Source organism: Balaenoptera borealis (genome assembly GCF_965194805.1).
Source record: "Balaenoptera borealis genome assembly, chromosome: 16".
In the NCBI taxonomy this organism is placed as follows: domain Eukaryota; kingdom Metazoa; phylum Chordata; class Mammalia; order Artiodactyla; family Balaenopteridae; genus Balaenoptera; species Balaenoptera borealis.
The window spans coordinates 58,190,883-58,215,724 of record NC_138872.1 but is presented as its reverse complement, the minus strand read 5'-3'; the positions used below and the strand labels follow the sequence as shown (position 1 = coordinate 58,215,724).

At 42.6% G+C, this 24,842-nt stretch overlaps 1 protein-coding gene across 1 annotated transcript in view; it reads left to right on the top strand.

Moving 5' to 3' along the window:
• The window catches only part of GRIN2A (glutamate ionotropic receptor NMDA type subunit 2A), a 387,714-nt gene that overhangs the window by 341,762 nt on the left and 21,110 nt on the right, over positions 1-24,842 (top strand). Inside the window, exon 13 of the mRNA XM_082360749.1 lies at positions 19,134-19,372. Coding sequence (XP_082216875.1) covers positions 19,134-19,372 — 239 coding nt within the window. The remainder of the gene's footprint in view (positions 1-19,133; positions 19,373-24,842) is intronic.

Genomic DNA, 24,842 nt, shown 5'->3' with positions numbered 1-24,842 from the left:
TATCTTTACATACAAATTTTAATGGACATTTTGTATATCCTGGTAATTTATTACAACTTTGGTGGTACCATTTCACACAAAAAAAGTCATAAATGTAACAGTTTGGCATGCAGTTAAGAACAAAGGCTCTGGGTTCAAATATAAGAACTGATCTTTACCAGCTCTATGACCTTGGGAAATGTACTTACCCTTTTTAAAGGCCAATTTCCTCCTCTTTCAATTGGGAATTGTAATGGCACCAATCTCACCAAGTTAAATAGTATAATTGGTATATACCCATCAAACAGTAGGTACCCAGTAAATATCATAGATGATAACAAGATTAAATTGGGATTTATTCTTGTTCATATATATATTATTTTTTAATCATTTTATTTCCGTTTTTGATTGCTTAAATCAGGATCCTGCAAATTATGGCCCACATTGGCCCATTGCCTGTCTTTGTAAATAAAGTTTTATTGGAACACATCCCATCCATTCATGCACTTTGTGTTTTTATGGCTGCTTTCGAGCTGCAAGGTCAGAGCTGAGTAGTTGTGACAGAGACTATATGGCTCGTAACACTGAAAATATTTACTAATTAGCCCTTTACAGAAAAAGATTGCTGACCTCTGGCTTAAATTATAAAAGTAAAACATCTTCTTGTTAAATAATTCCAATAATATGGAAGAATTTAACATAGCTCATGCCCCTTCATCCTTTAAGACATTTTTCTTTGTTAAAAAAAAAGTTCATATTTCTTTAAAAATGAGGTTTTTCTTTTCTGTTTAGAAAGTCGGCTTCCTTCCACTTTCTTGTTATTCCCCCTCTTGACCCCCAAAGTGGAAGAACACCTTAGACCTCTACTATGCCACTCTTCTTTTTTTTTTTCCCTTCTGTGGACTGTAATATACAGTCAACCCTGGTATCAGTGGAGACTGGTTCCTTTGGTTCCCTCAGATACCAAAATCCACAGATGTTCAAGTCCCTTATATAAATGGAGTAGTATTTGCATATAACTTATGCACATTCTCCCACATACTTTAAATCATCTCTAGGTTACTTTTAATACCTAATACTATGTAAATGCTATGTTAATAGTTGTAAATACAATGTAAATGCTATGTAAATAGTTGCGGCTGCACTGCAAATCCAAGTTTTTCTTTTTGGAACTTCTTGGAATTTTTTTCTGAAAAATTTTCAGTTTGTGGCTGGTTGAATCCGGGGATGCGGAACCCGTGGATACAGAGGGCTGACTGTACATTCATTATATTGCACAGATCTCAGTGCCCAGTTAAATTTTTGTATATCTGTGTAACTGCCACTCATATTGAGATCTAGAACATGACCAGCACCCCAGAAAGGTCCCTTATGGCCTCTTACAGCCAATATCACCCCCAGAGGTAACCGCCATTCTGCCCTCCATGGTCATGGGTAGGTTTTGCCTTCTTTTTAACTTTAAATAAATGGTGGAATCATACAACATATATTCACTTGTGTCTTTTATGACATGGATCCATATTACTGCATTACTAATTAGAGCTTAGTGTTTTTTTCATTACTACATGGTATTCCATTGTACGAGTACCCTGGAATTTATTTATACACTTGCTATTGATAGACATTTGTGTTATTTCTCATTTTTGTCTGCTTTGAACATACTTGCACATATTTTTGGTGCATGTAGGCACTTAATTGTTGGGGAATACACCAAGGAATGAAACTGCTGGGCCATAGGATGTACATACACTCCACTTCAGTAGATACTTCTAAAGTTTTCAGAAGAAGTACAACCAATTTACATTCCCACCAGCAGTGCATGTGGCTCCTCTAATTTCTTTTTTTGTTGTTCTTTAATTTTTCTAATTTAATTTTTATTTTATATTGGAGTATAGTTGATTTACAATGTTATGTTAGTTTCAGATGTACAGCAAAGTGGTTCAGTTATGCACATACATATATCCATTCTTTTTCAGATTCTTTTCCCATACAGGTTATTACAGAATATTGAGTAGAGTTCCCTGTGCTATACAGTAGGCCCTTGTTGGTTATCTATTTTATATATAGTTGTGTGTTTATGTTAATCCCAACCTCCTAATTTATCCCTCTCCCCTCCTTTAATTTCTGAGTGCCCTATTTCTGCCATCCCTGAGAGAGGTAAGGCAGGCTTGTATAACTGAATTCTCAGTGTGTTCCTCAGGGTCTGTATGGTTGGATGTTTTTGTATGATCATAGCCAATAGTTGAAAGGCCCAGATTCCATTCCCAGCTTCTTTATCTGGACCTCAGCTGCATCGTAGTGGAATGGGACGAGAGGATCGTCATGTCTGTCCCACACACTCTCCTGCGTTGGAATCTGAACCTGACTACTCCCCTACCCCACACACTCTCCCAGGCACCTCTGGCTGTGGGCTCACCCCCATCTGGTACTTCATACTTGGGATACAGGAGAGGAAGCCAGAGGAGCACCACCTCCATTAGTAGGGAGAGGAGGCTCTCATCAAATCGGGACGGGCGAGCTCTCGTAGGGCACAGCCCAGCCCTCCCACTCACCCCGCCACGCTCCACAGAAAGGGAAGCCGGGTCTTCTTCACCTTAGTCGTGGATAGCTCTGACAACAGGTACAGGATCCTGCCTATAAGGGCCCCATTTCTCCCTTTCTGTTCTCCTCTTTCCTCTTTCTTCCCTCTCTGCTCCTCCATTTCCTCTCCTCTTTTCTTTCCTTTTTACTCTCTCCTTCTCTTTCTCCTTCAAGCCACAACCAAGTCTTGAGTGCCCACTGAGCTCCCTGCACTGTCCTAGGCATTGGGAAATGCAGGTAAAATGGACAATGGGTGTGATCCCTTTGCTTAAGGATTTTACAGTCTCAGAGAGCTTGTTGATAGCACTTCAATTAAAAAGGAACTGAAAGGCGGTGATGTCATGTTACTTGCTGAAAGAAAGAAGATATTTCTTGGCATGGGTTGTAGGATTATTGCTATCTTTTTCTTTTTTTTTTCTTTTTCTTACATTCACAGCCTTTTAGAACACAAGGATCTTTCTGTGATATTAAAAGGCCCTCACACTCTTACACAGTGAGTCATAGGATGTGAGGACTATTGATTGAGAAAATGTGCAGTGTCAAAAAGTTACTATGAATCCATTTGTGCTCACAAGTGCATACTCCTTTAAATGTATAGCAACTTGACCATCTATAGGTGTGTGAGGCAAATTGGTGAAGCTGACTCCAGAAGGGCTTGGTACACACAGGATTTCCTGGACTTCTTGCCATTTTTCTGCAGTCTTACTCCAGAGAGTTATATTTCGCCAACTCCACCCTCTAATGGAAAATTGTGACCATGTACGTTGTTTGATGCTTGATGGAGTTGCCCAATCCTCTCTCCTCTTTTTCCTTTTTCTTCTTCGAGAGACACAGGTCGGGGACCTGTGTGCATAAAATTCCCCAACACCAACTTGCATGGTTGATCAGGTGGCCTATGAGATCTCAGCCAGGTGGCGACAAGCAGCAGTGAGTTCTGCGACACTTGAGCTCCATCCGCAGAGCAGAGACCTCAGTTGGAAGGTGGTGCTAAAACATTTATGCCAAAGACAGCCGTGTCTGCATCTAACTGGGTACATTTAAGCCTAGCCCTATTTTTATTTTGGTTTTGTGACTTCTCAGCATTATACAGAAATGGAATATTCTGACATTTAAATAAGGGAGATTTATCTTCCAAATTCAGTCTATTTGTGTCCAGAATCTTGTACTATTCCTCTCCTCCCCCCAAAGGTACTTTTTTCTCTCTAGCAAATTGTTCAATTTAGAGATCATGGATACAGAGGTCCTAGGCTCTGGAATGCCATTATTTCCAGATCCAAGGTCATCTGGCTTTTAATCAAGAGTGTGGGATTAGTGAAGCCAAGGCCCCAAGGTCAGTGATCAGAAGGTCTGGCTGACCTCACTCTGTTCCAAAGCCACAGACTACATCCCAGCTCTGACCAGCAGCTTCCTTCCCGGGCGATTGGTAAGGAAAGGACTTGGTCTCAGTGCTGCAGCCCCCCAGCCACCGTCACTCCCAGGACCACAGCTCAGAGCTCACAGGGACCGGATCTGTTCTCATTGAGAACATAAGCCTGTTGATGAGGGTGCCCTATATTTCCTACAAAGAAAGTTGTTCCTGTGCCATTTCCAATTCCATTCGGGCTTCTCAGAAACCCCAAGTGGCCGGTCCCTGGGGAAAGACATGAAACAGGCTTGAAACAGGGTCAGTTTCCCTCTCAGTGTTCACAGCAAACCCTAATGGGATCAACAGCAACATCCCCCTGATGTCTTCAGGCTATAGATGGAAGGTGCATCTCTGGGGGGGACCACTGGACTCTGTCACTGGGATCTGTGATTGGAACTTGCTTTCCCCAAGAGTCAGCCTTGATTTCTGTGTTTCAGAAACGATTCCTGACCCCTTTGCCTGGGGTTTCACAGATTCCTTCCTCTCCTTGGCTCTTGCTGATGCTCAGACCAGTAGATCACAAGCTGATCGAGGAGAGGAGACTTGTGTCATCTACAGTCAACACAGTTTTATGGACCACCTACTATGTGCCAATTCCTGTGCCAGGGACTGGGGATACAGGAAGCATAAGACAAGATCCCCACCCTGAATAAACTCACCTTCCAATGGGGAGAACTTAGAAGCAAGTGGCAGTTATATTCCAGTGTGACAGGTTCTCTATTGAGGAGATATCCAAGATGTCATGGAAGGAGAAAACATAGTCTCATACTCCCATCCCTGTGCATTCAGGAAAGACTTCCTGGAGATGGAGACCTCTGAGCTGGACCCCAGAGATAGCCATTGCCAAGTTTTCAGCACGATACCATGCAACTGGTAGATCCAGAGTAAATTGTTATGGGTGGTGGTGATATTAATAACAGTTTACAATGGATCCTCATCAGCAATTTCTTACAGGTGACTTTCTCCCAGTCACTACAAAGCCTGGGAGCAGGAGAGTTTAGTCTGCCTGTACTGCCTGCCTCTGAGACCAGGGGAGGACCCTGACAGATCTGTATCACTGGGATAGAATTTACTGGTGACCTTCTTGCACACTATAGCACCATTGTTCAAATTTGCCATTCCTCACCCACCTGTAACAGCCAATCTTTTTTTTTTTTAACTTTCTATTTTATATCAGAGTATAGCCGATTAACAATGTTGTGATAGTTTCAGGTGCACAGCAGAGGGACTCAGCCGTACATACACATGTATCCATTCTCCCCCAAACTCCCTTCCCATCCAGGCTGCCACATAACATTGAGCAGAGTTCCCTGTGCTATACAGTAGGTCCTTGTTGGTTATCTGTTTTAAATATAGCAGTGTGTACGTGTCGATCCCAAACTCCCTAACTATCCCTTCCCCGCATCCTTCCCTCCTGGTAACCATAAGTTCGTCCTCTAAGTCTGTGAGTCTGTTTCTGTTTTGTAAATAAGTTCATTTGTATCATTTCTTTTCAGATTCTGCATATAAAGGATATCATTCGATATTTCTCTTTCTCAGCCTGACTTACTTCACTCAGTATGACAATCTCTAGATCCATCCATGTTGCTACAAATGGCATTATTTCATTCTTTTCAGTGGCTGAGTAATATTCCATTGTATATATGTACCACACCTTCTTTATCCATTCATCTGTCGATGGACATTTAGGTTGCTTCCATGTCTTGTACCAGCCAATCTTACACGTGGTTTCCAATCACAGGCCAGGGCTGCAAAAACATGGACAGCAAGTGAAGAATCTTGGGTCTACCAGGCATACAGCTAGTCTCATCCAATGGCTCCACTGTTCCCAGGACACCCCAGATCCCTTAGCACAAAAGCTGAGTCATTTGCCATCTGGCTCCTGCCCTTCAGGCCTCTCCTTTGATGGCTTCTTTCTTCTCCCAAATTTTGAACCACCCTCTGATGGCAAAACATTCCATGTTTCTTGCTACCTCCAGCCCTATGCAAATTCAATCGTCTCATTTTGCCATAATTACTGGTTTGCATGACTGTCTCTCCAGCAGGACTCTGAGCTGGTAGAGGCCAAAGACTATGTGTTATTCATCTCCGTGAAAATACAGAGATGCCGACCTCGCACTAAGTGCTTTAGTAATGTTCTTTCTTCAGTGGATGAACGAGTGAGTGAATGAATGAGTGAGGGAGTAAGGCACAACCCAATGAGGTCTTCAGAGACCCCCAGAGCGTTCGCTTCCTCAACTAGAAATGAAACAGAACATCAAACCCAGCTTCTCAAAACCACACACTGTTTCTTTCCATACCATCACTGCCTAGGGTCAGGGGCTTTGGCCAGAAACCAAGAAAAAAAAAATATGTAGATGTGTGCCTGCAAGGGTATATGTGTGGGCTGATTTTAGAAGATGTATTTCATCAAATTCTCAGGCCCTGGACAAAACCTAAGGGGTACAGGTTCAAAATGGACTTTTTACAACCGACCTCGGGGGAGGAATGCTGAGGCAGTCTGAAGGCTGGTCACATTGCATGCTATAAAATCCTTTCCCGAAGCAATCCCCTTAGCACTCAGACAGCCTCGCAGAATAGAATGAAATCTAATCTGAAAGGCAACTGCAGTCCCTCTGGAAGCGCAGAGGACGAGTCTGAGGGCAGAGAAGGAACTGATTTCTCTGACTTTGGACATTGCAAGTTCTTATTGGAGAGCTAAGCCTTCTCTCTGGACGTGCATTCTTGGAATCATAGACTCCGTGAACTGGAAGGGCTCAGGGAGGGGTATGTGATCCACGCCACCCACCAAGTTCCCTGGCTTCAGGCAGGAAATAAAGATCTCTTCAGGGATACATACTGAGTAATCAAGGTGTGCCAGGCACAATGTATGCATGCAACCTCGCTTAATTCCAACAAAACTCCTATAGGTAAATACTGTTGTGCTGCATTTGGTAGCTGTTAGACCTGGAGCTCAGAGAGACTGAGCAAGTTCCTTAACCTCTCTGTGCCTCATCTGTAAAATGGGTGGGACAGTGACACCAGCCACATTACGTTGATATGAGGGCTGCCTGGGTTAATCTGTGAAAACTCTAGTATAGTGCCTGAAGCAGAATAGAATTTATGTAACTTTGTTAACTAAAAGACTAGAAAAATAGGTAAACGAATGGTTGAGTGGATGGATAGAGAAGCAGAGTATCGGAACCAAGATCAAATGGGTAGTGAGTGTTGAAGGCGAATTGATTGCAGGCAGTCTGACCCTCGTTCTACCTCCTGTCACTGTCTAGACCTTAACGGGATGATTCGACACACTCCCTAAACCCTTCAGGGAAGGGTACTCCCTTTTGTAGTTGATTGTAGTGTTTTCTACCTGAAACATTCTTTCCTGTGATTTGCTGGATGATGTCTATTTGAATCTTCTTTTTTTTCAAATATGAAACCCATGGCTTCGACCTTGTGAGTGGATAGATAATGCTGTCTGCTGGAGAGAGAAAGACAGTATGGCCCTGGCTGCAAACCCAAAGCTGTGCAGGCTCCCTCTGCCCACAGGAGCACCTTTAGCTTTTGTCTTCCCAGCAAGAATCAGTCTGCTTCAGGAAAGACGTTTAATTTTCCCATTTACCGGCTCCCCTTCATAAGAGCACGTTGACAAAGATCATGGCCTCTTTGTAATGGGAGAAACTGACATGGAAAGAGCAGCACAGGACTGCTTTCTGGAAAAAAATGGCATTTGCTTCTTCTCCCTAGCCGAGGACATGCAGACTTCCCAGCCTTTTACGCTCAAGCCACTGCAAGTTCCCTTTTGCTCTGTTATCTCCTGTATTTATGTGGCAGAAAAACTCACCCAACATATCTGACCTTTTTGTTTGCAATGCTGCCCAATTGAAGCCTGGAGATATAAGGAAAGAAACAGGAACAGAAAATATGGATCCAATGCTTACTACGTGCTGCAGGCCATGAGAAATATCAAAATCAAAAAACGTGGTCCCTGATCTCCCTCAAGGAGATTACAATATACTTGAGTAAATTAAAAATGAAATCAGAAAGTATTTGAACTACAGTTCAGTGCACTAGTAGAAAAGGCCACGAGGCAGGAAATGAATGGCTGGAAAATGATTAGAACAGGTTGTAACTGGTGTTGAGAAATGTGCGTTTGCTTCCCTTTCGGGACGTGGCCCTGGGTGTTTGTGCAGAGGTGTGCAGAGGGGTTTGCACAAAGGGCAGAGGAAAAATCTTTATATTTACATCCTGAAAGGAATCAAAATGATGTTCCTTCTACCAAGACTGACCCTGTTACAGGCATCCAAACCTGGCTCTCTTTGGGACAACACCAAAGGGAAAACTTGCTGGGAATTTGACACGATGTGGTGAAAAGACCCATTTTTGAGTCCTCACAAACTCCAAAGAGAGGGAGAAGGTCAATAGCATGTAGTATTTTTGGAGGGATGGCGTCGGTGTTTTGGGGCGAGGAGGAAGCCATCATGTAAATCTTGAAGCACATAGTGGGCAGCGAATCTGGACGAGTCAATTGTGGTGTTGGGTGGAGAGTGAGGTCATATTGCCGAGTGTCCCATGACATTTGTGACTATATGAAAGCACTGCAGGCTGTTGGAAGGAAAGGAATTGAAATCAAGATATCCCTTCCCACCTCTTTGCCTGCACCATTGATCAACCAGCACCCTTCCTTGTGGGTGAAGAATTTATGAGGATACATTTCCCATTTTTTCTCCCGTAAATATGTATGCTTTTAAAAAATCATTATTACAAAAGTTATACTCGTACAAATGGTGGTGGCACAGTGGAAAACTGACTGATATGGGACCCCTTCATGCTACAAACACATAAAAATGCAGAATTATAGGTGTGCGCGCGCACACACACACACACACACACACACATACACAAGCCCACAATGCACAGCCAAGGTCAAAAGAAAGAGAAATCCTTAGGTGTCAGAAACAGAGGGGCATGGGATATTCTCATGGTACGTTTCAGCTGAGGTGCCTACAGGGATACAGGCAGTAGGGATGGAGCCTGGGGCTTTAACATCCACATGGGGACCCTGAACTGTGCAAGGAGGGTAGAAAATGATACCACTGCATAAATCTGAGACCATCAGTGAGTCCATGAAAAGGAGACTAGAAAAAACTGTCCATCAAAGCAAAGAAAGTACAAGGAGCTTGCCATCCATTTGAAGCTGAGTGAGAAATTAAAACCCAAATGAGTATGGAGATCTAAGTGTATATTACTTAAATGGTGCAGTAATTACAGTAAAATTTATTTTATACAAAAACTGATACTTTGAAGGGCCCTGGAACCATGGCAGAAGCAAACCCAGGACCCCTCTGTGGGGACATGCCTGTAGCCCAGGATGCTTGGGAGTCCCATGGGGTTTAGGGGGAGAACAGCTCTGCTGAAGATTAGCTCACAGTCAAAAGTTACAAATACCACAAGAAAGTAATCCACCATGAAAGTCAGCATGCACAGCAAACAGAAAAATCAGAATCCCAAGAACTAAGGGGGCAGGGATGGGGTGTGGGGCTGAGAATAATCTGAAAGAATGTAGGTGTGAAATTATTAAATGTATAAAAGTTTTAAAAGTCATAACAAAAGAGTAGGACTTCATGATAAAAAGAACAGGCAGAATTTTAAAAGAGCCAGATGAATGTCACAATTAAAATAGATTAAAAATTAAAGCATAAAGCCAAGTATTACTAATGAAGGAATTCATGAACTGGAAAATAGATCTGTGGGAATCAGCTAACTGTAGGATGGAACAATAAAGAAATGGAAAATATGAAAACAAAGTTAATAACCTGGAAGATACAATGAGAGGATCTAGAATATTTTAAACAATTTCAGAAGAAGAAAAGATAGGATTATCATGTGTCATTAGGGAATTGAAAATTAAAACAATGTGATACCACTACACACCTTATTGGAATGGTCGAAATCCAAAACACTGACACGCTAATCAGTGCTGGTGAGGACGTGTCACATGAACAGGAAGCTCATTCATTGCTGGTGGGAATGTAAAATGGTGCAGTCACTTTGGAAGACAGTTTGGCAGGTTCCTACAAGGCTAAACATAGTCTTACCATACAATCCAGCAGTAATGCCCCTAGGTACTTATCCAAATGAGTTGAAAACTTACGTCCCCACAGAAACCTGCACATGAATGTTTATAGAACTTTGTTCATAATTGCCCAGACTTTGAAACAACCGAGATGTCCTTCAATAAGTGAATGGGTAAACAAACTATACATCCATGCAATGCAATATGGTTCAGAGATTTAAAAAAAAAAAATCTATCAAGCCAGGGAAACATATAGAGGAGCCTTAAATGCATCTTGTTAAGAGAAAGAAGCCTGTCTGAAAAGGCTACATACTATATGGTTCCAACTATATGATGTTTGGAAAAGGTAAAACTAGAGAGACAGTTAAAAGATCAGTGGTTGCCAGGCGTTGGAATGAGGGGTGAGGAGGGATGAACAGCTGGAGCACAGGGAATTCTTAGGGCATTGAAACTGTTCTGTATGATGCTGTAACGGTGGATACATGACATTAAGCATTGGCAAAACCCACAGAACTGTACAGCACAAAGATTGAACCCTAATGTAAACTGTACACTTTAGTTAATAATAATGTATTTGGTTCATAAATTATAAAAATGTGCCACATCAATACCAGATGTTAATAAGGGAAAGCAAAGGAAATGGAAAGAGGGAGTGTATGGGAACTCTCTGTACTTTCTGCTCCGTTTTTCTCTAAATATAAAGCTATTCTAAAAAATAAAATCTATTAACTTAAAAGAAGGTAAGAGTTAAGAGCTGAAGCAACAATGGGTGAAATTTTTGCAGAATTCAAGTTATGAATCATCAGATTGAAGAATCACACTGAGTCCAGAGCAGAACATATAAAAACATTCACACCTAGATTCCACACCAAAGACAAAATGAAATTCTCAACAGCAGTTAGAGAGAAAATACAGATTGCATAGAAAGTAATGACAAATAGATTATGAGCTGACTTCTCAACAATTACAGTCCAGATCAGAAGGACGCTTAATAACATCTTCAAAAGGTCAAGGAAAAATAATTGTCAACTTAGATTTCTGTGTTCAGCCGAGTCATTCAAGAGTGAGAACAAACCAAAAGCAATATACACAAATTTTACAAAACCTAAAAAAGAGAGCAATGTGAAACCAATAATTATGATTACTCTCTTCAAAACAAAATCAAACATTTCGAGTATTTCCTTTATTTTCTCTGCAGGGTTTTTTTTTTTACATCTTTATTGGAGTATAATTGCTTTACAGTGTTGTGTTAGTTCCTGCTGTATAACAAAGTGAATCAGCTATATGCATACGTATGTCCCCATATCACCTCCCTCTTGCATCTCCCTCCCACACTCCTTATCCCACCCCTCCAGGTGGTCACAAAGCACCGAGCTGATCTCCCTGTGCCCTGCAGCTGCTTCCCACCAGCTATCTATTTTACATTTGGTAGTGTATATATGTCAATGCTACTCTCTCATTTCGTCCCAGCTTACCCTTCCCCCTCCCCATATCCTCGAGTCCAACTCCACGTCTGTGTCTTTATTCCTGTCCTGCCCCTAGGTTCATCAGAACCATTTTTTTTTTTTTTAGATTCCATATATATGTGTTAGCATACAGTATTTGTTTTTCTCTTTCTGACTTGCTTCACTCTGTATGACAGACTCTAAGTCCATCCACCTCAATACAAATAACTCAATTTTGTTTCTTTTTATGGCTGAGTAATATTCCATTGTATATATATGCCATATCTTCTTTATCTATTCATCTGTCGATGGACACTTAGGTTGCTCCCATGTCCTGGCTATTGTAAATAGTGCTGCAATGAATGTTGTGGTACATGACTCTTTTTTTTTTTTTTTTTTAATTATTTTTTAAATTTATTTTTGGCTGTGTTGGGTCTTCGTTTCTGTGCGAGGGCTTTCTCTAGTTGTGGCAAGCGGGGGCCACTCTTCATCGTGGTGCGCGGGCCTCTCACTGTCGCGGCCTCTCCTGTTGCAGAGCACAGGCTCCAGACGCGCAGGCTCAGTAGTTGTGGCTCACGGGCCCAGTTGCTCTGCGGCATGTGGGATCTTCCCAGACCAGGGCTCGAACCCGTGTCCCCTGCATTAGCAGGCAGACTCTCAACCACTGCACCACCAGGGAAGCCCCATGACTCTTTTTGAAGTATGGTTTCCGCAGGGTATATGCCCAGTAATGGGATTGCTGGGTCATATGGTACTTCTATTTTTAGTTTTTTAAGGAACCTCCATACTGTTCTCCATAGTAGCTGTATCAATTTACATTCCCAACAACAGCACAAGAGGGTTCCCTTTTCTCCACAACCACTCCAGCATTTATTGTTTGTAGATGTTTTGATGATGGCCATTCTGACCGGTGTGAGGTGATACCTCATTGTAGTTTTGATTTGCATTTCTCTAATGATTAGTGATGTTGAGCATCCTTCCTTGTGTTTGTTGGCAATCTGTATATCTTCTTTGGAGAAGTGTCTATTTAGGTCTTCTGCCCATTTTTGGATTGGGTTGTTTGTTTTTTTGATATTGAGCTGCACGAGCCGCTTATATATTTTGGAGATTAATCCTTTGTCAGTTGCTTCATTTGCAAATATTTTCTCCCATTCTGAGGGTTGTCTTTTCGTCTTGTTTATGGTTTCCTTTGCTGTGCAAAAGCTTTTAAGTTTCATTAGGTCCCATTTGTTTATTTTTGTTTTTATTTCCATTACTCTAAGAGGTGGGTCAAAAAGGATCTTGCTGTGATGTATGTCATAGAGTGTTCTGCCTATGTTTTCCTCTAAGAGTTTTATAGTGTCTGGCCTTACATGTAGGTCTTTAATCCATTTTGAGTTTATTTTTGTGTATGGTGTTAGGGAGTGTTCTAATTTCATTCTTTTACATGTAGCTGTCCAGTTTTCCCAGCACCACTTATTGAAGAGGCTGTGTTTTCTCCATTGTATATTTTTGCCTCCTTTATCAAAGATAAGGTGACCATATGTGCGTGGGTTTATCTCTGGGCTTTCTATCCTGTTCCATTGATCTATATTTCTGTTTTTGTGTCAGTACCATACTGTCTTGACTACTGTAACTTTGTAGTATAGTCTGAAGTCCAGGAGCCTGATTCCTCCAGCTCCTTTATTTTTTTATTTTTTTATTTTTGGCTGTGTTGGGTCTTTGTTTCTGTGCGAGGGCTTTCTCTAGTTGTGGCAAGCAGGGGCCACTCTTCATCGCGGTGCGCGGGCCTCTCACTATTGCAGCCTCTCTTGTTGCGGAGCACAGGCTCCAGACGCGCAGGCTCAGTAGTTGTGGCTCACGGGCCTAGTTGCTCCACAGCATGTGGGATCTTCCCAGACCAGGGCTCGAACACGTGTCCCCTGCATTGGCAGGCAGATTCTCAACCACTGCGCCACCAGGGAAGCCCCCTCCAGCTCTGTTTTTCCTTCTCAAGATTGTTTTGGCTATTCAGGGTCTTTTGTGTTTCCATACAAATTGTGCAATTTTTTGTTCTAGTTCTGTGAAAAATGCCATTGGTAGTTTGATAGGGATTGCATTGAATCTGTAGATTGCTTTGGGTAGTATAGTCATTTTCACAGTGTTGATTCTTCCAATCCAAGAGCATAGTATGTCTCTCCACCTGTTTGTATCATCTTTAATTTCTTTCATCAGTGTCTTATACTTTTCTGCATACAGGTCTTTTGTCTCCCTAGGTAGGTTTATTCCTAGGTATTTTATTCTTTTTGTTGCAGTGGTAAATGGGAGTGTTTCCTTAATTTCTCTTTCAGATTTTTCATCATTAATGTATAGGAATGCAAGAGATTTCTGTGCATTAATTTTGTATCCTGCAACTTTACCAAATTCATTGATTAGCTCTAGTAGTTTTCTGGTAGCATCTTTAGGATTCTCTATGTATAGTATTGTGTCATCTGCAAACAGTGACAGTTTCACTTCTTCTTTTCCAATTTGGATTCCTTTTATTTCTTTTTCTTCTCTGATTGCTATGGCTAAAACTTCCAAAACTATATTGAATAATAGCGGTGAGAGTGGGCAACCTTGTCTTGTTCCTGATCTTAGAGGAAATGGTTTCAGTTTTTCAACATTGAGAACGATTTTGGCTGTGGGTTTGTCATATATGGCCTTTATTATGTTGAGGTAGGTTTGGTTCTCTCTATGCCTACTTTCTGGGGAGTTTTATCATAAATGGGTGTTGAATTTTGTCAAAAGCTTTTTCTGCATCTATTGAGATTATCATATGGTTTTTATCCTTCAATTTGTTAATATGCTGTATCACGTTGATTGATTTGTGTATATTGAATAATCCTTGCATTCCTGGGATAAATTCCACTTGATCATGATGTAATATCCTTTTAATGTGCTGTTGGATTCTGTTTGCTACTGTTTTATTGAGGAATTTTGCATCTATGTTCATCCGAGATATTCACCTGTAGTTTTCTTTTTTTGTGACATCTTTGTCTGGTTTTGGTATCAGGGTGATGGTGGCCTTGTAGAATGAGTTTGGGAGTGTTCCTCCCTCTGCTATATTTTGGAAGAGTTTGAGAAGGATAGATGTTAGCTCTTCTCTAAATGTTTGACAGAATTTACCTGTGAAGCCATCTGGTCCTGGGCTTCTGTTTGTTGGAAGATTTTTAATCACAGTTTCAATTTCAGTGCTTGTGATTGGTCTGTTTATATTTTCTATATCTTCCTGGTTCAGTCTCAGAAGGTTGTACTTTTCTAAGAATTTGTCCATTTCTTCCAGGTTGTCGATTTTATTGGCATATAGTTGCTTGTAGTAATCTCTCATGATCTTCTGTATTTCTGCAGTGTCAGTTGTTACTTCTCCTTTTTTATTTCTAGTTCTATTGATTTGAGTCTTCTCCCTTTATTTCTTGATGAGTCTGGCTAATGGTTTATCAATTTTGTTTATCTTCTCAAAGAACCAGCTTGTAGTTTTATTGTTCTTTGCTATCATTTCCTTCATTTCTTTTTCATTTATTTCTGATCTGATCTTTATGATTTCATTCCTTCTGCTAAGTTTGGGGGTTTTTTGTTCTTCTTTCTCTAATTGCTTTAGGTGTAAGGTTAGGTTGTTTATTTGAGATTTTTCTTGTTTCTTGAGGTAGGATTGTATTGCTGTAAACTTCCCTCTTAGAACTGCTTCTGCTGCATCCCGTAGGTTTTGGGTCATTGTGTTGTCATTGTCATTTGTTTCTAGGTATTTTTTGATTTTCTCTTTGATTTCTTCAGTGATCTCTTGGCTATTTAGTAGCGAATTGTTTTACCTCCATGTGTTTCTATTTTTTGCTGTTTTTTTCCTGTAATTGATATCTAGTCTCATAGCGTTGTGGTTGGAAAAGATACTTGATATGATTTCAATTTTCTTAAATTTACCAAGGCTTGATTTATGACCCAAGATATGGTCTATTCTCGAGAATGTTCCACGAGCACTTTAGAAGAAAGTGTATTCTGTTGTTTTGGGTTGGAATGTCCTATAAATATCAGTTAAGTCCATCTTGTTTAATGTGTCATTTAAAACTTGTGTTTCCTTATTTATTTTCATTTTGGATGATCTGTCCATTGGTGAAAGTGGGGTGTTAAAGTCCCCTACTATTATTGTGTTACTATCGATTTCCCCTTTTATGGCTGTTAGCATTTGCCTTATGTATTGAGGTGCTCCTATGCTGGGTGCATAAATATTTACAATTGTTATACCTTCTTCTTGGATTGATCCCTTGATCATTATATAGTGTCCTTCTTTGTCTCTTGTAATAGTCTTTATTTTAAAGTCTGTTTTGTCTGATATGAGAATTGCTACTCCAGCTTTCTTTTGATTTCCATTTGCATGGAATATCTTTTTCCATCCCCTCACTTTCAGTCTGTATGTGTCTCTAGGTCTTAAGTGGGTCTCTTGTAGATGACAGCATTTGTACGGGTCTTGTTTTTGTATCCATTCAGCCAGTCTATGTCTTTTGGTTGGAGTATTTAATCCACTTACATTTAAGGTAATTATTGATATGTGTGTTCCTGTTACCATTTTCTTAATTGTTTTGGGTTTGTTTTTGTAGGTCTTTTCCTTCTCTTGTGTTTCTTGCCTAGAGAAGTTCCTTTAGCATTTGTTGTAAAGCTGGTTTGGTGGTGCTGAATTCTCGTAACTTTTGCTTACCTGTAAAGGTTTTAATTTCTCCATTGAATCTGAATGAGATCCTTGCTGGGTAGACTAATCTTGGTTGTAGGTTTTTCCCTTTCATCACTTTAAATATGTCCTGCCACTCCCTTCTGGCTTGCAGAGCTTCTGCTGAAAAATCAGCTGTTGACCTTGTGGGGATTCCCTTGTATGTTATTTGTTGCTTTCCCCTTGCTGCTTTTAATATTTTTTCCTAGTTTTAAATTTTTGATAGTTTGATTAATATGTGTCTCGGCATGTTTCTTTTTGGGTTTATCCTGTATGGTACTCTCTGTGCTTCCTGGACTTGACTGACTATTTCCTTTCCCATGTTAGGGAAGTTTTCGACTATAATCTCTTCAAATATTTTCTCAGACCCTTTCATTTTCTCTTCTTCTTCTGGGACCCCTATAATTCGAATGTTGGTGCGTTTAGTGTTGCCCCAGAGGTCTCTGAGACTGTCCTCAATTCTTTTCATTCTTTTTTCTTTATTCTGCTCCCTGGCAGTTATTTCCACCATTTTATCTTCCAGCTCACTTATCCATTCTTCTGCCTCAGTTATTCTGTTATTGATTCCTTCTAGAGTATTTTTAATTTCAGTAATTGTGTTGTTCATCACTGTTTGTTTACTCTTTAGTTCTTCTAGATCCTTGTTAAATGTTTCTTGTATTTTCTCCATTCTGTTTCCGAGATTTTGGATCATCTTTACTATCATTACTCTGAACTCTTTTTCAGGTGCGTTGCCTATTTTGTCTTCATTTATTTGGTCTTGTAGGTTTTTACCTTGCTCCTTCGTCTGTAACATATTTTTTTGTCGTTTCAGTTTTTTTTGTTTTTTTTTTTTGATATGTGGTGCTGTATTCCTGTTTTACTGGTTGTTTGGCCTGAGCTGTCCAGCACTGGAGTTTGCAGGCAGTTGGATAGAGCTGGGTCTTGGTGCTGAGATGAGGACCTCTGGGAGGCCTCACTCCAACTGATATTCCCTGGAGTCTGAGGTTCTCTGTTAGTCCAGCAGTTTGGACTCGGAGCTCCCACCACAGGAGCTCGGGCCCGACCTCTGGCCTGGGAACCAAGATCCCGCAAGCAGTTAAGCACCACAGACTGGGAATTGGTAAATGCTCTTCTAGGAGAGGATGTGTTATCTCATTTCTCCTTTTGTAAATTATACTACTTTCTCCCAGAATGAAGTCTGAAGTGGACACTTCTCTGGATTTGAATCCCAGCTCTTCCACTTTTGAGCTAACTGGCTTAGGACAAGTTTCTAACCGTCTTTATGCCTCCCTTTTCTTATTTCTCCAGCAGCTGAGCATGAGATTTTTTCTTTCCCTGTATTCCTGCCAGCATTGGTCTCTAGCCTCACCAGTTTTTGCTTTTTTATAATCTCTGCTAACCCAAACAAATCCGGGGCTCCGAGCCCGAGTTCGGCAACACGGGCCTTGCCCTTCCCCAGGCAGCTTCAGTGCCCTCACTTAGATGGTTAGGCCACACCTAAACAGCATTCTTTTCTGGGCCAGGACGTCCCTGCCTCAGGGACTAGGCGCCAAGGTGGCGCATACTCCACGCCCAGGGGTCCTGCGGGCAGCTGCAGTGGCCGCAACACCGGTCACCTGACCGGCTGCAGAATGAACACCCGGGCGAGGACCTGTGCACGTCATGGCGGCGGCAGCGGCGGCTGCGACTTTCCGGCTCCAGACCACGCCCGCCGCACGCCTCTGCAAGTGTTTTTTATTGAAGTATAGTTGATTTACAATATTATATTAGTTTAAATTGTACAACATAATGATTCAATATTTTTATGGATTATACTCCACCTAAAGTTATTATAAAATAATGGCTATATTTCCCTGTACTGTACAATATATCCTTGTTGTTTATATATTTTATGCATAGTAGTTTGTATTTCTTAATCCCATACATCTTTTATGTCTTAGAGATCATATGTATATACAATATAGTCGTACTATTCATTTAACATTCTATGCCTCTTCCTTGATTTTCACTGTTTTTGAAGGATAATTTTTAAAGACCTGAATCATAGCCTAGTGAATTGCTAGACAGTTAGTATAATTACTAGACATTTAGACCAGAGAATTTCCTCCTAAATGACAACTGGATAAAATGTGCATAAAAGAGAGACAAGATAATGCCAACCGTGCCTACTTTTTTTTTCCATTGCAAACCCCACCTGCTTCTTTAGCTGCCTACTGAAGCGGGGAGGTGTTTCGTTTGCAAGGGGCCATTCAGAGCCGACTGGGATGTTTCTTCTCAAGGAACACTTTGTGCCCCAAGTGCACTACTTGGGGTGACTTTTTGGAATCATCTTGGATGTTCTAAAGGAAGAGGAAAGAAGAAACAAATATATTTGAGGACAGCTGTGTACCAGGCACTGTGTTACGCACTTCCTTTACAACAACCCATGAAGGCTCCTATTTAGGAGAACTTACCATGAGTCTGGCACTACATTTAGGAATTTTGCATATGTGAGCTCATTTGATCCTCCCTAGAACTCGAGGGAGTATACACTATTATAATACCCATTTCACAGACAGGATCACTGTGGCTCTGAAGTCACACAGCTAGTATATAACGAAGTCAGAATGGGAATGCGAGTCTTTCTAATGTAGGCTTCAGCCAGCTTATCCCATGTCCTGTTCCAGGCTTGGGTGGGTGTTGGGGCCGGGGATAGAGAAAAGCGGGGTGGGAAGAACATAATAATGATGACCAAGAAAAAAAAAGACAGGGACTGTGCCAAATTCTCTCTATACATGATCTCACTTCATCCTCCTACAACGGTATTACATAGATGTTGTTGTCATCATTATCTTCACCCCGCAAGTGAGGGAATGCAGACCAGGAGAGCTCAGTCACTCTCACTGAGGTTGCACGGCTATAAATCACACGTGTCTGTCCCGAATGCAGGGGTGTCCGCCCCACAGTGCATGCCCTGCTCCTTACTGCCTGTGGCTCTTGTCTTCTGTCCAGGGGAGATGGAGGAGCTGGAGACCCTGTGGCTCACGGGGATCTGCCACAACGAGAAGAACGAGGTGATGAGCAGCCAGCTGGACGTCGACAACATGGCGGGCGTGTTCTACATGCTGGCGGCCGCCATGGCCCTCAGCCTCATCACCTTCATCTGGGAACACCTCTTCTACTGGAAGCTGCGCTTCTGCTTCACGGGCGTGTGCTCCGACCGGCCGGGACTGCTCTTCTCCATCAGCAGGGTCAGTACCCCTGGCGGCTACTTCCCTCTGCAGCAGGCAGGTCCAGAAAAGCACAGACCTTCCAGAGACTCAGGGATTCTTGACTCCTGGGTGGGGGTGTGGTGTCTCCACACCCTCCCCTCACTCATCAACCCTTCTTGGATTTGTCGGAAGGGCACCACTTTCTGTGTTCATAAGCCAGATGCAAGCTAGAGATGGAAGGTGAATAGGTAAGGCAGGCCGGGCGTGAGAAAAACAGCAGAAGTGAAATTAAAAATAGCAGCTGAACCCTGGTGTCAAAGGGAGAGAACAATGGAGAATGTGGAGAACTAAGACAGATTGCGTAAAACCCACCACACCCAAAGGGGGCAGTCGTCCTCCACTCCTGCTGAGTATGGTTTTAGCGGAAGGCAGGGCCAGTCTTATCAGGTCTTCCAGTTTTTAAAAGAGAAAGCAGTCATCTGAGTATATGTGAAAACTTCCAACTTTTAAATACTAGTAACTAATTCCATTGACAAATAGAAAAACACACGGGCCAAACACAGCCAGTCTGTGGCCTCCCTCATGAGCACCCAGATATGCTCTAGGACATTATTAAAATTCCTATGTAGGATGTTACGATGTTTGCATGCATTCCAACAGATCACGTGTGACAAAACGAAATCTACATGCAAAGCCATGATGTGTGTGTGAACGCAGCTAACAAACCACAAAAGCGTGTACGATGTAACAGAGCCTGAAATGAAACACAGGCATGAAGAACCACGAGAAAATGCACACACATCAAACAGGAAACAAAATACACATTCAACACGACATAAACCACAGCACAGAATACACACGCTATAGTAAGTGTGCTCATGTGCAAGCCACGGAAACCTACTTACATGCTGCACAATATGGCGTGTGTGTGGCCATAAACAGGTACACGTGGCATAATTCATCAATAACGATGACAACTGTGGAAAATGCCTATATTTATAGGTACATATATGTCCCTGGCACCCTATAAGGAATTTATACTCATCATTTCATTTAACCTACAAACCAATTCTGTGAGGTAGGTACTGATATTGGCCCAGAATTGGGGAAGCTCAAATTTATGAGGTTAGAGGAATTACCCAACACCACACAGGCTTGCTGGAGCCAGGATTTGACTCCAGGTGGTGTAGTAGCAGCCAGAGCCCACACTCTTACACAAGCAACAAACATCAAATACACGCAACACAAGAGATTTGATACAAATCATACTACACAACATGTATGTGTACACAACTCATATAATATATATTTTTACTTTTTCAATACAAGCTAGTCACTTACTTGCATCACAATAAAAGCACATACGTATATATCGTTCACTTATCTTCCGACACAGTATAACATTATCTATCTATCCACCTGGCAATCATTCATCCATCCATCCATGCATCCATCCATTCATCTATCCATCTGTCCATCCATCCATTCATCCATGCATCTATCCATCTATCCATCCATCTATTTATCTACCTATTTCTTCCATTTACTCACCTTGGAATGTTTTTACTCTGAAAGAGTTTAACAAATTAGATTTGAAACATGGTGAAAAATACATGGTTAGAAACATTTAATTTTATATGCTAATGTTTATTGGGAAAATGAAATAACCATCTAAAGAGGAACTTGTGTATTCTTAGTATTTGGTGGTTTTAAGAGATCCAGAAGGTACACATGGGCTTAGTCAGGAGGATTTATTTTCTCCATTCAGTGGCACTCTAAACTTGAGTTCTATGCAAATACATATTTCCTAATTAGCTTGATGGCCTCTAAACACACAGATTGCTTAAAAATAACAACATGCATGCATATAGCTAGGTATTAAGCCAACTTTAAGCTAATTCTCTTCACCAGTTACTAAAGGCTTTCCATATCCAAATGATTCTGAGATTGCCGTGAGCAAATGCACACTATTGCCTTTACTTGTAAATCCTGCTTGTTTTTGGAAGAGTGTTCCCTCTGTCCGAGACATCATTAAAGAAGCCAAGTTAATAGGATTGTTACTATGAGAAATGGACTAAATCCCTCGCTCCCATTACAAGCATCTTGAGGGCCGGGGGTGAAGGGGGAACTGGGCACAGCTTTGCTGTGTTGTGCCTTGACAAGCTGGAACTGGAACTTCCGTCTCCCCCTCCCTAGAGGAGAGAGGACCCCATGTCCCATGGGACACAAATGCAAACCTCAGATGCCTGCCCTCCTGGCACGGCCAAGGGTGAAGGCCAGAGTTCACAGAGTCATTTATTTTACATTAGAACCAAGTCTCTCCCACAGCTGTGGCCTTTGTTTATTACGACTTACAAAAACGCGTCCTCTCTTCTGTGGGATGCTCTTAACTTTTGTTTTCTCTCTGCAATGCTGTCCCTTTCATGTTGAAAAAAATATTCACTGTCACCAGCAAAAAAGAACCACCTCGGTTGTCTCCAGAGACATGAGGAATGGGAGATGTAGCAAAGCTGGAGACCAGGGAGGTGGAAACCGTGGCATCTTCCCAACGAGCCCAGAGGAGAGCTTGCAGCAGCTTCTGGCTGACCCACAGCGGGGACCGACAGAATAGAAGTCAGATACTGTCTTAGTCCCTTCGGGCTGCTATAACAAAATACCGCAGACTGGGTGCTTTATCAACAATAGAAATGTATTGCTTACGGTTCTGGAGGCTGGAAGTCCGAGATCAGGGTGCCAGCGTGGTCGGGTGAGGACCCTCTTCCGGGTTGCAGATTTCCCCTTGTGTTGAAGGGATGAGGGAGCTCTGTGGGGTCTCTTTTGCAAGAGCACTTATCCCATTCAGGAGGGCTCCTCCCAAAGGCCCCACCTTGGACCTCATGACATAAGCACCTACCTACCACTGATACCATCACCTTTGGCACTAGGATCTCCGCATGTGAATTGGGAGGTGGGTACACAAGCATGCAGACCATAGCAGACACTTAAGGGATCAGGCCCAGGCACCAGGGAACCGAGGAGGACAGTATCGCCCCAGTGAGAAAGGGGGCGGGGGGTGGAACAGAGCAAACTGTCTGGAACGACACGTTGAGTCTTCAATGCTAATTTCATCTGAGCCCATCATAGGGCCGAGAGAGCATCTTATTTCCACAACCCATAAAAGGTAGCCTGAATCTATGAATAATAGAGAGGAGGAAAGAAAGAACTCTGCAAGGAAGAAAGAAACTCCAGCCCAGGGATTTGGCTCCTGAGGTAGGGTTTAGGCAACTTATCTAATCAGAAAGCTGCAGTGGCTTTCCAGAGCAAACCTGCAGCTTCGATCAAACGGGCGCTGTGTGCTCGTACTAGTGTGAGGAGAGAGAGGTGAGGTGACAAGCAGGGAGGGCACATCGGGGAAGACTGAGCGGCTCACCCACTAGCATTTGTGGAGCCCCTTCCATGTCAGGTGCTTTGCTTGCCTTATCAGATCTTGCCCTCGTACCCATCTTAGAGTGTATGATTCCCATCTTACAGATGTGGAACTTGAGGCTCAAAAAGATGTAGTGGCTCAGCCAAGGTCACAGAGCTAATAAAGGATGGAGCTGGGGCTCATTTCCAGTGGGCTCCAGGCCTCTGGGTCTTCCCATCCTTCTGTAATACACACCCCCCCTCCTCATCAGCACACCTGGAAGATGGGTCAACTTAGCTGGAGGACACTGTCATCCAAACCTGGGGTGCAGGCACCACGTTGACTCCTTCCCGAGGCTTCGCCAGGCAGATCAGCACCTGGGAACTGCCTTGGCTGTGTGGTGTGGGTCCCAGGGGAAACGAGGGCTGAGAAGAAGCAGCCAGCAGCCGTCCTCTCTGCCCCTGGAACGTAGCTCAGCTCCCTGGCCACTGCTGTGGGCCTCCTGCGAGCACAGAGACAGCCAGCTCACCGCGGCGGGCCGGAGCACACTGCCCTGATGGCGGAGGGCGGAAGCAAGTTCTCAAAGTCTCTAAAAGGAGGAGGCGAGCTCATTAAAGTAAAATTGCAAAGTTAGAAAAAATTTAAAAGCTGGTGTTTTCGTAATGCGAACAACAGGAAAAGAAGGCTCTGATCTTGGCTGATTCAGACATGTAGGAGACACACTGATTTCCACCCATAGTAGCAGAATCCCTCTAGGTCATTGTAGGAGATTACTACATTACTAAATTGGGCAGGGAAGGCACACGTTAACATAATAGATTCAAAAGCACTGTGCTATGTGAAATACACGGTGCGTTTGTATGATTTTGACATCCAGCAGCCCTGGAAGCAGTGAGGAGACACTGCTTCCTGGGAGGGAACAGGGAAGGAGACCACACAGCATCGAGAGAAAGACTAAAGGGTAAGGCTGCAGCAGGTGGGACGTGCCCGATGCCAGGGCCTTGGCCTCTGGGAGCCTTCACCGTGCAGCCTGGGGTTGAAGGGGGTCAGAGAAAGAGAAGCTCAAATGCACAACTGTAGGCTTTTCTGTTTACTGTTCCTTGACGGAGTGGAGACTGTCTCTAGAAAACTACAAGAAAAACGCAGCAGTGCAAACAGGTTGAGGCTGTCACAGTTCTGTGAGCATCCCTGCCGGTTCAGTGCGTCCCCACCATGGGGAATCGATGGAGGCGCTGTAACGGAGTCCAGAGTTACCCACCCATAGTCCCCACTAGTTTATGCCAAAGCCAGCAGCAGCTACCGCATCCCTTTTACAAACAAACCCCTTCTTGGGCCGGCTCCCTGTCAGTCTTGGGAGGACCGGGTCAAATCCTGCAGCCTGGACCGAGTTGTTCCCTTTAGGTACCGCGGCCAAAATCTGGGGGCAGGAGTGGGGAAGGGAGGAGCGCAAATCACAATACCACTGATGCTCTTTTGCCTATTGTAGAATGAGTCAAGAGCTCTGCCCCTGAGTTACTTTCAAGTAAAAGTAAGCAGTTATTTTTAAGACAGGAGGAAGGTGGAGTGGAAAACAAGAGATGTATGGATGGGGGTGCTTATATCTGAGCTGCCCCCGAGTCCCTCCGTCACTCAGTTCCCTGGGTGGATTTAAATGCAGCATCACCGTGTCCTCAGGACTCTCCACTCTTCTTAGTAACTAAAACTCTAACTGTGCTCAACAAATTCTCACACAACCAAAACACAAAGAATATATATATATTGAGTGGGTAAGTGAAAAGTCCAAGAAGGGAGCTCCAGGGGTTCAAGCCATATGATGTCTTTTTATCCCACCATCTATGTCTATTCCTCCAAAAAATGTCTGACTGACCACACATGGGTCTCAGGTCTTCTTCTTCTTTTGGTCTGGGGGTTGGAGCTGGGAGAGACTGTTCCAGAGGTTTTAAATTGAAGTATAATTGGCTTACAATATTGTATATCAGGTGTACTACATAGTGATTCAGTATTTTTATACATTATGAAATAATCACCATAATAACTTTAGTTACCATCTATCACATACAAAGTTATTAGAATATTGTTGACTATATTTTCTATATCGTACATTATATCCCCATGACTTATTTA